At 35.0% G+C, this 16,502-nt stretch overlaps 1 protein-coding gene across 1 annotated transcript in view; it reads right to left on the reverse strand.

Annotated features, from left to right (window-relative positions):
• Positions 1-1,586: 1,586 nt before the first annotated feature.
• KCTD9 (potassium channel tetramerization domain containing 9) overlaps positions 1,587-16,502 on the reverse strand; it is a 28,688-nt gene continuing 13,772 nt past the window's right edge. Inside the window, exons 4-12 of the mRNA XM_012663054.1 lie at positions 14,245-14,341; positions 13,575-13,633; positions 13,248-13,376; positions 10,217-10,284; positions 10,035-10,130; positions 8,844-8,993; positions 7,135-7,240; positions 6,299-6,432; positions 1,587-3,659 (exon numbers count right to left, since the gene is read on the reverse strand). Coding sequence (XP_012518508.1) covers positions 3,543-3,659; positions 6,299-6,432; positions 7,135-7,240; positions 8,844-8,993; positions 10,035-10,130; positions 10,217-10,284; positions 13,248-13,376; positions 13,575-13,633; positions 14,245-14,341 — 956 coding nt within the window. The 3' untranslated portion in view covers positions 1,587-3,542. The remainder of the gene's footprint in view (positions 3,660-6,298; positions 6,433-7,134; positions 7,241-8,843; positions 8,994-10,034; positions 10,131-10,216; positions 10,285-13,247; positions 13,377-13,574; positions 13,634-14,244; positions 14,342-16,502) is intronic.

Consider the following 16,502-nt stretch of genomic DNA (forward strand, 5'->3'; position numbering starts at 1 on the left):
AACCTAAGTATTTGACTTTATTTCATTTAGACACTTGGACTAATAAGTGTCATTCTGACATGAGGAGTGGAATCTCATCTCACTATAATATGTAAGCAAGGAGAGGCTATTTTTCAACAAATTCATTATATTTGAACAGTGTTAGTTTAAATTGGCCAATTGATTTCCTGTTTGCTTAAAGAGATGTGCTTCTAAGTGTTGCTTAAGCAGAACATGTGGGCTTTGATTAGGACTAATGAAATGAGAATTAAAACTTGTGACCACTAATGTCAGGTCAATCATTTATGCCTGCATAGGCACCACTGGATTAATTGCAGGTTATTTTTATCAGTATTACATTTTTGAAAAATGCTTTGAAAATTTTAAGATGAACATAGCAACATGGTCTATGAATTCATTCAGTATGCCATGTGTCCACCAATTCTGCATTAGTATTGTCTTAGGTCGCATAGATCTCAAAGGCAAAAGCCAGATTTGTTTTGTCTTGCTTTCTTTGGCACCAAATAGGTTATCAAACAACTACGCAATTAATGAGTTTTTGATGTTTAGTGACAAACTTGGAATCCTTTTATGATTCTGCGCTTAGGTCAATTTACCAAAGAGTTAAATTTAATAAATTGAGTTTAAATAATGGGATTTTATATAATTTTTCCCCTAAACTTGAAAAAATGGCTTTAGAGGAAAAACTGCTTCATTTTCAACATCAAAACACCTCAAAATGATTATAACAATGATGATTTTGTGATCTTGCTGACAGACGAACAACTATTTTTTTGCCCTAATGTAAAATCTCAGCAGGAAGAACTCAAGGTGCTCTCCTGCTGACATGTCTAATCAGGTTCTGAAAGGGTTTCAGAGAATTAATCCTTGGATAAGATGCTTTACACTGAAATAACGTAACCACTTTTCTTTGTAGTAATGAACCTTTTAATTTTAAAGATAATACTTCCTTGGAGATTTAATACAATTCTAAGGTTTCTCATATATTAAAGATGATTTAAAGTTGACTTAGGGTAGGATTTACAGTATTAACTGATTCACAAAATGAACAACTGGAGAAAATTTTCCAAGTCTTGCTTTATGATAGAAACCCTCATAGGAATAATAAATTTACAACATTTTCTACTAAAATTTTCTTGAGACTAGTTGGGGGAACTAGATAGACTACATTAGAGTATAACATGTATTGCTTTAGGTAATAATTACTTGAGTACCAAATTTTATCAATGTACATAAAGTAGCTAATTTAAGTATAAAACCTTTGTCTGGTCATCCTCCCAACAACTCCATTTTTACCTATGTGTATAGATGTTTCATACACATGGGGTTAATGGAAGTTTTACTATTTTGAAACTTTACTCCCTCCTTAAAATTCTCTCTTCTAGTTGGTCAGGCAAAAAATGTTTTGGAGGGCATATTATATCCAACCTAAAAAAGCTAACTGGTAATGTTCATCACCTGAAGATAATGAACAGAAACAACTGAAATGAATTATTGGGAAGGCAGTCTTTTTTTCTGTTCAGAATTAACGAAGTTTGTGTTGTTAGCATGGTGGGTTTTTAAAAGAGGATCCTAAAATAATCATGTTTAAAGCAATGAATTTACTTTAATGGTACTTAAAGAGACTAATCCATAACAATTGTTATGCTGTATTTCCTTTTCTACCCAGACCCTCAGGGCTGGTCAACACATATTGAAGAAATGTAAGTAAAATACAGAAAGTGCTGATTTTCAAAAGCAAGAGAAAAAAAACGCCTTTTCAACATTTTATATTGTTTATTAATGCAGAATACATTAGATCTAAATTTTGCAGCTTCTACTAGAGCACACTGTGTTTAGATCTTTCAGATCCTTCTGCAGTTTTAGGTTATGTCTACAGAGGTACCTTTAAGTAAATGAATAACACATTCTATAATTACTGAAAATATAGTACAGAGTGAAATGATTTAAATATAATTTAGGCACATATTGATTATGAAAATAGATATCTCTCAATACAATACTTCTCTGTCTTGGTAAAAATAATAAAGCAAAGAAAATAATTCATTTCTGAAGTCGCTTTCCTTCACTTTAAAGGTCCGATCTCCTTCCAGCTATGCATATGTACCTTTTCTGTTAAGGAAAGCTTTGCATATGTAGATATAGAAGAATAAGCTACGTAAATACTGAAGAGATGTCATTCTCCCAAAGGAGACAAAAGTGGTTTTTAATGGATCGTTGCCTCAAGTTCATGAGAGTCTGCAGAATTCAGAACCCATTTGGACACAGCTCATATCCCTGCTCTTCGGGTAGACATAAGGACACCAGGTTACTGGTAGGGAGGTACGGGCCCTATTTCTGCAGCAAGATAATGACTCGAGAAAATGGGATTAAAATTGGTTAAAAACAAAACAGAAAATATGAATAAAAGAACCACAGGTGCTGACTGACTGGTGTAACATCTTGGACCAGCCAAATGTCTGTCTTTTTTTGGTGGCCATAATCAAACTGTCAGGTTAACATTCCTCATTCCCCGTTGTAGGGGTCTAGCCGAAATTATGTTGCCTTCTGAAAGGCAACTCTGCCATATTCACTCACATTTTAGAGCTTCGTAGTGGATTTAGATTTAATACCTGTCTCTAAGCCGGCCCTGTTTAAGCTATTTGGCATTTGAATTAAATGAATATTAATGATGCATGCACCTTGGTTTTTTTTGGAAGCATCTGCCTATGCTTCTGTTGATTGTATAGGAGAAAACTAGGCTAGTAGTGTATGTAAATTAGATAGAATTGCCTGGTCTGAGGATGAGTGGAACTTGCCTAGAATAAAATTCTGAGAAATCCTCATTTAAAAGTTGTAGCTGTAGATAAATTATTCTTCCATCTGAAACGTTCGTTCCACTGTACCTACAGAGTGACAGTGATGTACAATGATGTCTTTCTTTCCACTCTAAGAACTGGATATTTCTTTAATTTAGCTACTGTTTCGTTCTAAAAAATAAACATCATAAAAATGAACCTGAAAAGAGAGTCTTAGGAAGTCTGATCTCACCATATTCATACGGTGTGACAGGTAAAGAGGGGAGCCATCACTAAAGCTATTGATAAACCTGAACAACCTTTTCAAAGTCTTCATAAAGTTTAACAATTTAAATATCCATACTGCATCTAGGTAGTCAATAAATATAATTGCATATGTTGTGCTTTTCATAAATTAAGCATCTCAAACCAAGATGGTATTTCCACATCATGCCTATTTAAAAGCAAATAGAATAGATACTATTCCTGGTTATAAAACCAGGCAAATCCCCGTACCCCATTCAAAAGGCAACAATATAATCTAGTTTCCCTACATCTATGAAATGAGTGCTTTTCTGTTAGAATGTGGAAAAAAAGTCAGTTTTTTTCCCTTATGCACCGCTGAGAACTAGCATAATCCTCTAACTGCTTTTTTTAAATTCCCTTACAGTGTTGTTTCTTCTAGACGACTGAGTGGGTGGAGAAAGAAAAGTGATAAGGAAAACATTTTTCATCTTGGACCTCTTCCTCCAGCCCCTGGAATTCTCATCTGACACTTTGTGACATGTGCAGTGGCGTCAGCATCTCTTCAAATATAGCTCCCTTCACGTTGGAACCTCTCAGGTTGGCTTCTTGGAGGTCACACCCAGACAGATCACAATTCTGTAAGACAAAAACAATATTCGTGTAACTAATATGGAGATTTAAAGCCTTATCTGTTTCTTCGATTTCTGGGGAATATTAGGAAAAATGTTCCTCTATAGTAAAACTCAGTTAATTTCTGGAAAACTTCTGACTATATACCGTAATGTCAGATTTTCTTCTACCTGTATTTGTTATCTCTAGTTGATATTTAGGTTGACTACCACCATATGAGGGGTCTTCAAAATATTCATGGAAAATTATGGAAAAACTGTGCATGGATTTCAAAATTTTTTTGAACCAAAATAAACTGCTGCTATAACTAATAAGAAAAAAAGAAAATAAGATAAACTTGTACTAATTTGCTATAACATGCCTGAACAGGATCTAATTTGAGGCACTAAGAGAGGGAAGACATCAGTTTGAAAAGAGCCCCTAAGAACAAAATGAACTCTGCTAAAATTAAAGCAAGAGCAAACATCAAATTTATGGTGAAGCTTGGGTGGAAGAATGGTGAAATCATTGATGCTTTATGAAAAGTTTGTGGGGACAATGCCTCAAGGAAAACAGCAGTTTACAAATAGAGAACTCATTTTAAGAAGGGACAAGATGATGTTGAAGATGAAGCCTGCAGCGGCAGACCATCCACGTCAATTTTCAGGGAAAAAATTCATCTTGTTTGTGCCCTAATTGAAGAAGACTAAAGATTAACAGCAGAAACAATAGCCAGCACCGTAGACATCTCAACTGACTCAGCTTACACAATTCTGACTAAAAAATTAAAGTTGAGCAAACTTTCCACTCAGATGCCAAAACCATTGCACCCACATCAGCTGCAGAAAGAGCAGAGCTTTCAGTGGAAATAAACTAGTGGGATCAAGATCCTGAAGCATTTCTTCAAAGAACTGGAACAGGAGATGCAACACAGCTTTACCAGTACGATTCTGAAGACAAAGCATAATCAAAGCCATGGCTACCAAGAGGTGGACGTGGTCCAGTCAAGACAAAAGCAGAGGATCAGGAGAGCAAAGGTCATGGCAACAGGTTTTTGGGATGCTCAAGGCATTCTGCTTGTTAACTTTCTGGAGGTCAAAGAACAATAACATCTGCTTATTATAAGAGTGTTTTGAGAAAGTTACCTAAAGCATTAGCAGAAAAACCCCTGGGAAAGCTGCTCCAGAGTCCTTCTCTACCACGACAACACTCCTGCTCATTCCTCTCATCAAACAAGGACAATTTTTTGACAGTTTTGATGGGAAATCATCATCCATCTTAAAGTCCTGATTTGGATCCTCCTGACTTCTTTTTGTGTCTTCATCTTAAAAAAATCTTTAAAGGATGCCCATTTTTCTTCAGTAGATGTAAAAAAAGGGCTGCATTGACATAGGTCAATTCCCAGGGCCCTCAGTTCTTTAGGAATGGACTAAATGGCTGCTATCATTGATTACAGAAGTGTCTGGACCTTGATGGAGCTTATATGGACAAATAAAATTTACATTTTTTATCTTTTAATTCCATTTTTCCATGAACTTTTGGAAGTCCCCTCATATGGATAAACAAAGAGGAAACATGTCACTCTGTGTATTTTAGAATAAGGCATTCAAAATCCAGAATGCATTCCCAACGTAATAAACAATTTTACCACAGTCCAAGAGCAACAACAAAAGGTATAAGATGGGGGAAGACTACTTTTTAAAAATCTGAAAGAGATAATAGATTTTTTCCATTCCCCAGCCATAGCATTCTTACACTATCAGCCTTAGGCCAGTTCTTTTTGCCCTGAAGTTTAAAAAGGCCTGCTACTCTGCTGTTGAGAGAGATCCAGAGATCAAGGCAAAAATATTTTTAAAAAGCAACAGCAAGCTAAATTTTGACATACTATTCTCTATAATCTATGCTGAATTTTCTTAGAGCTACTGTTCAATATGATAACTGCCAGCTACAATTGGCTATTTAAATTTAAATGAATTAAAAACTCAATTTCTCACTTGCACTAGCCACATCTCAAGTGCTCAATAGCTACACGTGGCTAGTAGCTACTGGACTGAACAGCACAGATGCAGAACCTGTCCCTCCTGCAGAAAGTGCTACTGGACGGCACTGACGTTGACCTATCCACGGCTACCACGTCTGCTAGCTCAATTTGCAAATCAAGATGTATGGAATACAATTCTTATGAAAAAGATGACTGGACAAAATTAAAATCTTATGCTGAGATTCAAAAAACAATATGATTCCAATTTAAAATAGGCTTTTCCTGAACCTGATTTCAAACCTAGATATCATTTAAATTTCTCAACTACTTTAAGAAATAACCTGGCCCATTTAATTCTGTCTGGAATTAAATTTTATGGAAAACACAATACATTGGATTACTAATGCATCAAACTTATCTACTTAAGACCCAAGAGAAAGAAGGGAAATGAAATCCATGATGGATCCGAATCTTCCAATCTGGAACTGGCACCTATGTATGACTCAGGTAACTGAATCCTGCTCTGGAATTCAAAAAATGTAAGGAAAACATTCCTCTGGCTGTGGTGGCAGGTTACCTGGCAGTTTTACCAGCCAACTACTTTGTTAATCTAGAATTACTGAGTATCCCATGCAAAATTTATTGAAATAATAAACAAAAACTCTTTAAATGTTGGTGAACTTACCTCTAAATCAGTTCCTGCTAGGGTTGCTCCTCTGAGGTTACAGTTCTTCAACTTTGCATTTTTTAAGGTAGCAACTCGCAGGTTAATCCCTGTCATTTGACTTCCTTCCATATCCACACCTTTCAGATTAGCACCTACCGTGAACATATTTTGGGAATAATTTAACTTAAAAATATTTATAGTTACCCAACCTTCAACGAAACTACAAGATAACTTACTGGAGGTGAAAGATGACAGCCTCCTTTAAGTTTTGGAAATGAATCTGAAATTTCAGTCTCTCAACCAACTTCCATATACAAAGAGTTCAATGTTAGCCATTTGTTTACTTATACTACAGAATGGTTTCGTCAATACTTTTGAGGGAGAAACTCAATTCTGTCTCGTGATAAACAGCACTCTATAATAAGCCCCATAAGTTTATGACAAGGGAGATAAGTAGTACTAATCTCCTAAATATACAAGTAAACAAAGTGACCAATTCACAGACAAAACAAAGCAATGATGAATTAATAAATACATTAAATCTAAAAATGACAAACCTTTCTAGCTTTGTGCAAACTGAAATTCTGCCTTTTGTTCAGAATAAGACTATTTTGTGCTATTTGAAAGTTACTTAATTTTGCAACTAAAACCTCATTAAAGATTTGAGGCTTTATTTCTTCTGAGTCCTCCGTTATAATTAGCATATGACTGAGACCAAATGGAACCTTTGCAAATTCTCTATATATGATGAGAGAAGCAGCTATTGTGTTTTATCCTTAATAATTACTTTGCTGGGCTTTTTCCTTTACCCTCTGCTTCCACCATAGAACAGGCATTTACAGATAGGATCTTACCTTCTAAATTGGCTTTAAGACCAGAAGGATCCTCAAAATTACACAGTTTCAGGGATGCTCCTTCTGCATTAGAACAGAGCATCTTGACTCCCTGGAGATTGGCACACTGCAAAGAAAAGAGAAATATTTTTTTGTTTAAATTTGTTCAAATAAGAGAAAAACCTCAATTCAACACACTCGGAATCAATTATTTTCTGTTTAATCAAACCCAATAAGAACTGAGAACGTTTTAAGGAAATAGTTCCTTTAGAACTGTTCTAAAAGAAATAAACACCAAATTAACAACAACATGCACATTTCACATGAAATGTAAGGGTTTAGAGAAAGAAGTTAGGGAAGTCAGAAGTGTGACATTGCTATTTCTTTTTTGTTTTTTGAGGCAGGGTCATGCTCTGTTGCGCAGGCAGGAGTGCAGTGGCACAATCATAACTCACTGTAGCCTTGAACTCCTGGGCTCAAGCATTCCTCCCACCTCAGCCTCCGGAGTAACTGGGACTATAGGCATGAGCCACCACATCCAGCCTCCCTATTTGTGTTTTTATATGCAGCTCTGGCATGAAAATATGATGGTCAAAATGTATGGGTAAGGAAGGCATAAACTTGGAGTTTCTCTTCCTTAATACTGTAGGAATCAATAAGTGAAATCTTGATGTACCACCTTCATGTCAAAGGTCAGATACTAATACCAGCAATTAAAGGTATCATATAGCTACAAAATGCCAACAAGTTGCTTGTCTATCCTTCTGCACCAACCACTACTACGCAACATTGTCAACCCTGAGTACCTAAATCACGATGCAGAGCAGAGAGTAAAAAGGTAGAAAATATGTTAAGAATTTTAATTATGTTCATTCATCTCAAAGAATTCAATGCCATTAGATCTGGATTCTAACAACTACTAGCTAAGCCAGAAAGCTTATCAATAAAGGTGACATTAACATCAGACCTTTTTCATAAATTGTGCCGACAAAGTAGAAGATTAATGTGAAAGTGTTCTAAAAACTAAGTCACAGTATGAACGATAATTATATTTGTTGTTATAATTAGATCAGTGAAGTAGTCTGAAGTCCTAAGGCTGATCAAGTTGTTATAGCTATACCTATCAGGAAAAATCCTTTTTTTACAGGTGCAATTTCATTCACTCTACTGTCAATTCTAGGAAAAGGGAGATGAGAGGATCCAAATCACAGATAACTGACAAACGCTTGCTCATTCCCATCTCTGCCTGGGCCTTAACACCAGGTACTGCAGATGCTCCGACTAAATAGATAAGATAATAAGAATCTGGAAGGAGCAAAATAACTAAAAGATGAGTGGATTTTATATACTTGAAATTATAACACAAGCTGATATATGCAAATGAACATCTCTGGTACTTTATGTAATGCCAAAGTAAAACAGACTGTAAACATTATCAAAAGTTCTTAAGGTAATTATGAACTATACACTATATTGAGGAGATCAGGCTCTAATTTCAAGATTTAATTTCTTATTAGTTGCTAAACCTTTCAGGTCTATGCTTAGTAAAGGATATCAAAGTTGTAAAACCAACTCATCTCACTTTCAGACCCCTCAGTTTTATCATCAACATAATAAACTTTTCAAGTAAAAGCTCCAGTAACGGATATATTTCCTGTTCCAAAGGCTCTTTGGGACTGTTCGACAGACTAAAAATTTAATTTTCTCTTGTAACCAACAATGATACTTACGTCAAGCACTGATCCAGAGAGATCAGCTCGTTCAAGATTTGCACAGCAAAGATTTGCATGTGCAAGATTGCAGCGGCTTAAATTGGCCATTTTGAAGTTAATGTATCGAAGGTCCAAACGAGAAAGATCAGCACCACTGAAGTTCAAGCCCTGAAATAAAAAAGCACAAATTGTCACAATAATTAAACCATCTGTTTGTATTAAATTTAATTACTACAGCTAACCACCAAACTTTTTTAGAAGCAACTGGCAGTTCAGTAACTTGGAATTTATTATAAAACATGATCAAATGAAACTTAGATACATCAAATAAGTATCCTTAGTGGGTTCGCCAAAAAAGAAACCCCATTGATAAATGCATTAGAATATAGCCTGGCTATACTTCATTTATGTACAGAAGTTTCTAAAGAGGGATCCCTGTTAGTTATATATATATATACCTGCTGGTATATATACACTATACCTGCTGGTAAGTGTTATTTAAGTCAAATTATGTTATTCCATAATTCAAGACAGTTTTATTAAGAAAAAATGAGTAGAGTGAGTGAGTGTGTGTGTGTGTTGTGTTTTAAGAGGCAAGGTCTTTCTCTCTCTGTTGCCCAGACTAAAGTGCAGTGGTGCCATCATAGCTCACTATAAACTTGACTTCCTGGGCTCAAGCAATCTGAGTAGCTGGGACTACAGGTGTGTGCCACTGTGCCCAGTTTTTTTTTTTTAATTTTTGTTCTTCATAGAATGGAGTCTTGCTTTGTTGCCCAGGTTGGTCTTGCACTCCTGTCCTCAAGCAATCTGCCTTGGCCTCCCCAAGTTGTGAGCCACCACCCTTGGCCCATATTGTGGTTTTTAAAATCTGTAATGCTACAACACACAAAAGTATCTGCCACTGACCAGGCCATATGTAGCAACTGTACAAATACTGACCTTAAAAAAATTGCTCCAATTTCCATGCAATACTCACAAACTGCTACATAAGGCATAATTAGACAATAAAAAGGCTATTGCATCTCTTTTTAGCTAACCATTTCACAATTAAATCAACACTATAACCCATAATTAAATTATATCTTGCATGAAAAAAGAAAATAAAGCAAACAACCAAAAAAACATTAAAAACCCTAGAAGGATATAAAACTGTATTCACAGATTTGCTGTTACAAATAACTCTTGTAGAAGCCTGCTTTAATTAATTACCTGGCAACGCAATTCTGACTTGGTTGGAGTTGCTAGCAGAAATCGGACAAATTCCTTTCGGGATATTGGTGAATGATCCTCTGGTGGTTGAGAATTCTTAAAAAAGATATTAAGAAATTAATGGGGCTTTGGGGAGATATATCCAACATATGTAACACTGGCTAATGTAAAAAGAGCTTTACCTTTATTGCCACTTCTAGGTGTTCAATCAGTGAGTCAATACCAAAAAATCTGGCTTCTTCTAACACACCTATTGGAACAAAAATGATTTGACTTTTACAGAAAACTATTCATTTTGATATTTAAAGAATTTGTTAAATTCTCACAATGGAATTGAAATTTAACAAGTAGTCTATCAGACAATATAGAAGAAAGGTAATATTTAGAACATACACACAGAATATTTAAAACTATTCGTAAAAACAAAGGTCTAAATTATATTCTGAAATAGAAAAAACAGAAAACTAATGAATTAGAATCAAAGCCTTCTCAAATATTGAAGGTGATGGATATCCCAATTACCCTGATTTGATCTTTAAATTGTATGACTGTATTAAATTATATGTACCCCCAAAATATATATATTATGTATCAATAAAAAGTTTTTATGAAAGAATGAAAGCGTTCCATAGTTCAAAATTATTTCTGATAATCAGTTAAAATAGGCCACAGACAAGAAATCCTAATACCCCATATTCCTAAAACAACTGACTTAGCGACTTCATTGTGAATTCAATAAAATATGATGAATTCATTTAATCTTAACGTTTGACTTTTTAAATGGAGATCTGAAGAGTCTGCCACAAATACCTTTTACATACTGAATCAGAAAATGATAGAGGTGAATAGAAAATTTAAGTTGCCTTCACAACAAAGTCAAAAGCATAACTCAGAAATCTTTCCCATGGGAGAATAAATTTTAAAATTTCTAACTGATAAAAGGGATTCATCTATTATTTACTTGTAAGTGACTTGGTATGCTTACTTTCTCAGAGTGTGTGGGAATAAATCTGGGACCCTTTACCTTTCAAATGAAGACCTCAGTCATTCAGGTGGCTGTTTACTTGGTGTACAAAACTACTGAGGACTCAGGAATTACATAGAAAGTGAGACATAATCCCACTCTTCAAATAGTTCCAAGCTAACTAAAGGTAACTAAATATAGTTACAGAAAACCACAAGTAGTTATTTGGGAAGAATAATATGATCTTTTCTGTGAAAACCAAACTCCACCTTTAATAATCCAATTGCAAAACAAAGGTACTCCGAGGTACAGCACCCTACTCATGCAGCCACCCTGGCATGGGGTTTCCAGTCCACCCCAGACTGGCTTGATCTCTGGATTCTTCCTGAAAGGGCAGCCACACCACAATATCTGTCCCTGGTAGAAACTCATCATAAAAGTGGTTCTTGAGGAGGAGGAGGAGGTGGAAAAAAAATAAATTAAAAAAGAGAGAGGGTCTAGTGGGCCTCGCTCTCAATTTGCCAAGATTTTCTGGATATATCATAACCTCTCGGGGAATGTGGTAAAGATGCTTTTCTAATTCTAAGTTTAGAATTAAACCTTTGAAACTTCCAAAAAGCCTTAGAAATACAAAAAAAAAATATATGGAGGACAGCAGAGGAAAGTAGTACATTTTCTATTAGCACCAGTACGACCTGGATTTGAATCCCAGCTCTGCCACTCACTACACCTTTTTGGTCTTACAGATATTACTGTAGATTATTTTAAAGCATATGACAACATGGGACAACCTGTAGGCAATGTGAAAAGTCTGGATGGAAACTATACTAACTAAAAATAATGCTTTATAAAATGAATCCAGTAGAGAGCTCTGCTTTTTGAACAACTCAATAAATAGGAGAAATGGTTGAGAAACACGAAAAAGAAAAAACAAGCAAATCTTGGTAATTGCTTAGATAGCAGAAGTCTCAGATAGCATGGATATAGTCAATATATTCCTCAAGTTGTTTTCTAGGTAGGGAAGATACAAAATGCTATCAATGCTATGAGGAAAAATTAAAATGGGAGGAACAGAAGAACCCATAGGACCTCCAATGCTGAGGTGTAAAATGTACTCAGAGGAGGGTGGTCATTAGAGTGAAAGGCCACAGGGTGACATAGGTGCTGAAAAGAAAAGGCCGTGTACAAGAGTGGATCACTGGTTATTTTTATAATAGTAACCTCTGCAGGATAACTAAGATAATACAACGGGCTGTAAAGGATTTAAAGCAATAGTTGGTAGAAAGTAAAAGAAAAAAAAAAAGCAGTAAGAATTTGGTTACAAATAGCTTATGGACCTAGCTGACACGGTCAAATAATGTGATTTTTTTTTTGCAATAGGTATATTTGAAAGGGAATAAAGTTTAATACAGCCACATGAAAAGTTACTGGGTATTCTGTATTTCACTACAGAGACTAAACTAGTAGTCCCTGGACTGATTCTGATACGTTTAGCACGTGGTGTTTTCAAATCAGAAAATGTCACATAAAATTTTAGATATACAGCTTTGCTTTATAAATCAAAGCACCTTCAGTGCACATTCCAACACGGCAACGATGTGCTGAAGCTAAATAGGCAGGTGAACTCAAGACTGTCACACTCCCCACCTCTCAAGTACGAACATCAGATGAAATTCAGCCACTTGGAGGCCAATAAACTTCCAAATATGCAACCAGTGTTTTATAATGGCTTTTGTCTATATCATCTCCACGAACATTCACAAAAATCTTGTGATGCTGGTAGGGATGAGAGTATTTTTAATACCCATTTTTCAAAGGGGACTTGGAGAGACTTTCTCCAAGTTAATCTAGTAAATTGTAGACTCGAGACTCTAATCCAGGCTATTATCCAAAGCACAATTTTCCCTTTTGACTACTCTAATTCTCAATATAATGGGAATGTCCGTAACTTAGAGTCAAGTTACAGTCACAATTCAACTAAAAAAAAAAATGAAACAACAAAATCCCTTAAAGTCCTTTGCGATAGAATCGAAATCAATTTAGAATCTGAAATTGAAATTTATGGGTCAGATATAAACCTATAGGTACAAAGACTACCCACCTGAAAAGACCATCTGCCTGTGCCTGTATCTATCTCTATCCCTAGATACATTCATATACATGGGAAAACATTTAGTTCAAAAAATGGAGAAGATATGTCCTAAACTGATAAACATGTGAGGAATTGTATATTTATATTGAAAACTCACCCAATAAATTAATGCCATCATTTACAATGAGCTGTCCATGACGCAAGTAGTTCAAAATGGGTTCAAAGTACTCAGGACTCCGGTCAATTAAGAAAGCTCCTCTATGATCTTGCTTATTTCCCCAGACACCTGTGTTACCATTGCAATGAAGAAAGCCCCACATAAACAAAAAATAAAGTTAGAAATTTATGGGAAGAAAATTGTGTAATATACCAGTAAGTTTTTACTTTTGTAAAAATTACTGACATCATTAAAAAGTACAGAAGGTGGGGAGTTAGGAAGTCAATACAGATATAAATAGATTACATAAAATGTGAAAACACTCACCTTTGTCCTTGAACATGTGGGCCAGCATACTGTCGGGTTCTTTATTCACTAAAGTGCTCCTAAGAATTCAGGGAAAAAAATTGATTTCTCCATTTGTCTTTACAAACAAACATATTTAAGTCAAGAGTATACTCGATCCCAGCTGCTCTCTCAAAAAGATGCATGCTACAACCTGGTAGGAGTAATGCTGGGAAACAAAAACGTGCAATAAGTTGCCACTTATCAAAATCCCTTCTAAATTGGCACTTCCTTTGACTTATATATTGTTTTCATTTCCTTAAAATGTTAATCTAGCCTGCTAGCAAACTATTACATAATAATATTCTTGATCTCTTATACTTTTCTGATCACTTTAATAAAAGCAGTTGTAATCTCTGTATTCCAGTAGTGTTAATTTTTACTTCTATTGTGTGTGTATTACTCAATATTGAAAAAGCACGCTCTAAAACACGATTCATGCTTTTTATGCTTTCTCTGGAATGACAATGTGACCATATTTTACTTTTTTCTTCAAAAAAAGTTCTAAAAATGGTTTCAGATCACATAGTATATTTAAGTAGCATTTCAATATCTTTTAAGGAAATCAGTAAATTGAAGGAAAGAAAAAATGATATATAGCATTCCTTTTGCATTCTCTCTCTCTCTGTAACACACATACACTCACACCTACCGTGTAGTTGTAAAGTACCGCCCTCCAACATTTAATGTTAGCCAGTCTGTGTGGGATCCTGACAATCCTTCAGGTGGTTTAGAATCTGTCTGAGGATCTAGAGATGACATGTAGAAAATAATAAAAATATTAATATTGGCGATTCTGGGAAGATAAAAGTTGCTTAATTTTTTAAACTAAATACACACATAAAAGCATACCAGAGATACTAGGACAGCAAAACTCAAACCCACTGACTGCATCTAAAACAAAACTAGGTGGTAAGGTAGTCCCACCAAAACCAACAGCTGTAAGAGTAGCATGCTCTCAGCACCTGTGAAGGAAAAGGCAGAGAGAAGATACAGGGTATGTGATGAACGCAAGAATGCTAAAGCAGTCCATAAATATGGACTTCACAGCTCAGTAAGACTATCTGAGAACAGCAGCCTAGAAGTGGGAGGGGTATGTCCACACCAAAAGTGGGTGATGCAAGTAGTTGGCAGTAAGATCTGAAGGGGCTGCAAATAAACTCTCCAAACCCATCTGCCAAAACTCTCTTCTAAGGACAAAGCCCCATACTGATACTAACAAGATGCTAAGGAAAGAATCCAAGTTGAACAGAATGAGACAACAAAGAAAAAAAAAAAAAGGAGTCTAGATAAAAGTTAAAAAGGTCTACAGATCAGAATGTATCAGAAAATGAGTCCATTTTTTTTTTAACACTTCACAAAAACAAGAGAAAAGGGAACTATAGAACATGAAATTAGAAAAACTTTCCTAAGTCAGCCCTCCCTCCTCAAGTAAGGAAAACTAATTTCACATAAAAATGAGTAACAGAAAAGGACTGAGATCAAATGCCACATAAAAGTATTAAAAGAATAAGAATTACGTTCCTATAGATGATAAAAACATGCCAGAAAGAAATGCCCACAAAAAAGATAAAAACTATAATCTAACATTCCAAAACACAGGGAAAGAAATAAATAATACCAGGTATAAAACAGCAGCATAAAGCAGAATTACAAAAATTCAGAAATGAGGTGAGAAAGCTAAGAATAGAATTAGGAAAAAAAGAAAAACCATTTTGAAAATGGAGACTAAACTAGAAGAAATACAAGAGTGAATAAAACACAACAGATAATGCCTTAAGGGAAATAAAAGGTAAAAAAGAAGAAAGCTTTAAAAATCATAAAGAAATTAAGAAAGAGATAAAATTGATTTAATAGAAGGTTTCAAATGTAAAAGACAAATGTAGAAGATCCAACATATATAGAGTCCTGAAAAAAGGAAATCAAAGCAAGGGGGACAAAAATAAACATGTAATTTAAAGTTCAAGGAAACTTTACGGAAATATAGCAATACATATATTCGAAACTACATATTGAAAGGAAACACCACATACCTGAGAAAATCAACCCAGAACACCAAGAAATAGTCTATTAAAATTACTCTGCTTTAAAAAAAGAGAACCATCCTATGGGTGATCTAGGAAAAACAATCACTTAAAAAAGATCAGATTTTTTGATACCACCATCTCATGCCAGAATAACATATTCCAAGATAGTCAAAGAACAAAATGTGAACCAAGGATTTTTTTTAACCACTTCACTGAGGTATAACTGACATACAATAAACTATACATATTTAAAGCTCATAATTTGTAAAGCTTTGACCTGATTTTATATCCAACCAAGCTGATTTTCAAGGATAGAAGCCATATGTTATCTACTTGCAAGATGTCAAAGAATATCGTTCTCACAGGTTCTTGGAGAGGAAGCTACTAGAGACCAAGTTTCAATAACCACTGGAGACATGAACAAAAGGAATGGAGATAAGCATTAAATACACTTAAACTAAATGAGGGTGATAAGGGAGACAGCACAGTATACAATGGGTGCATATTCTGATAATGCAGAAACAATACAATTATTTTTTAAGTAAGGGAAAAAAAGATTTAGCGTATGTAAAAAAAAGTTCAACTTTTTAGTAATCATACTGGTATTCAAAGTATTGGGGTTGTTACTCTGATATTTTATGTGTGTTTTGTATGGGATGAAGTAGATAAGTAATTATGTGACATTATAATTCTATCAATCCCTATGTCCCTGAAAATCAGGATTATTGATATGGAAGAAAGGAAACATAGATATAAGATAGAAGGGTTTAAGTACAAACCCTATGGTCCTGAATATAAACTGGAAGTATTAATATGAACCCATGAAGGTCGGGCGTGGTGGCTCACGCCTGTAATCCTAGCACTCTGGGAGGCCGAGGCGGGC

This window comes from Propithecus coquereli, unplaced genomic scaffold (genome assembly GCF_000956105.1).
Source record: "Propithecus coquereli isolate 6110/MARCELLA unplaced genomic scaffold, Pcoq_1.0 Scaffold79, whole genome shotgun sequence".
In the NCBI taxonomy this organism is placed as follows: Eukaryota; Metazoa; Chordata; class Mammalia; order Primates; family Indriidae; genus Propithecus; species Propithecus coquereli.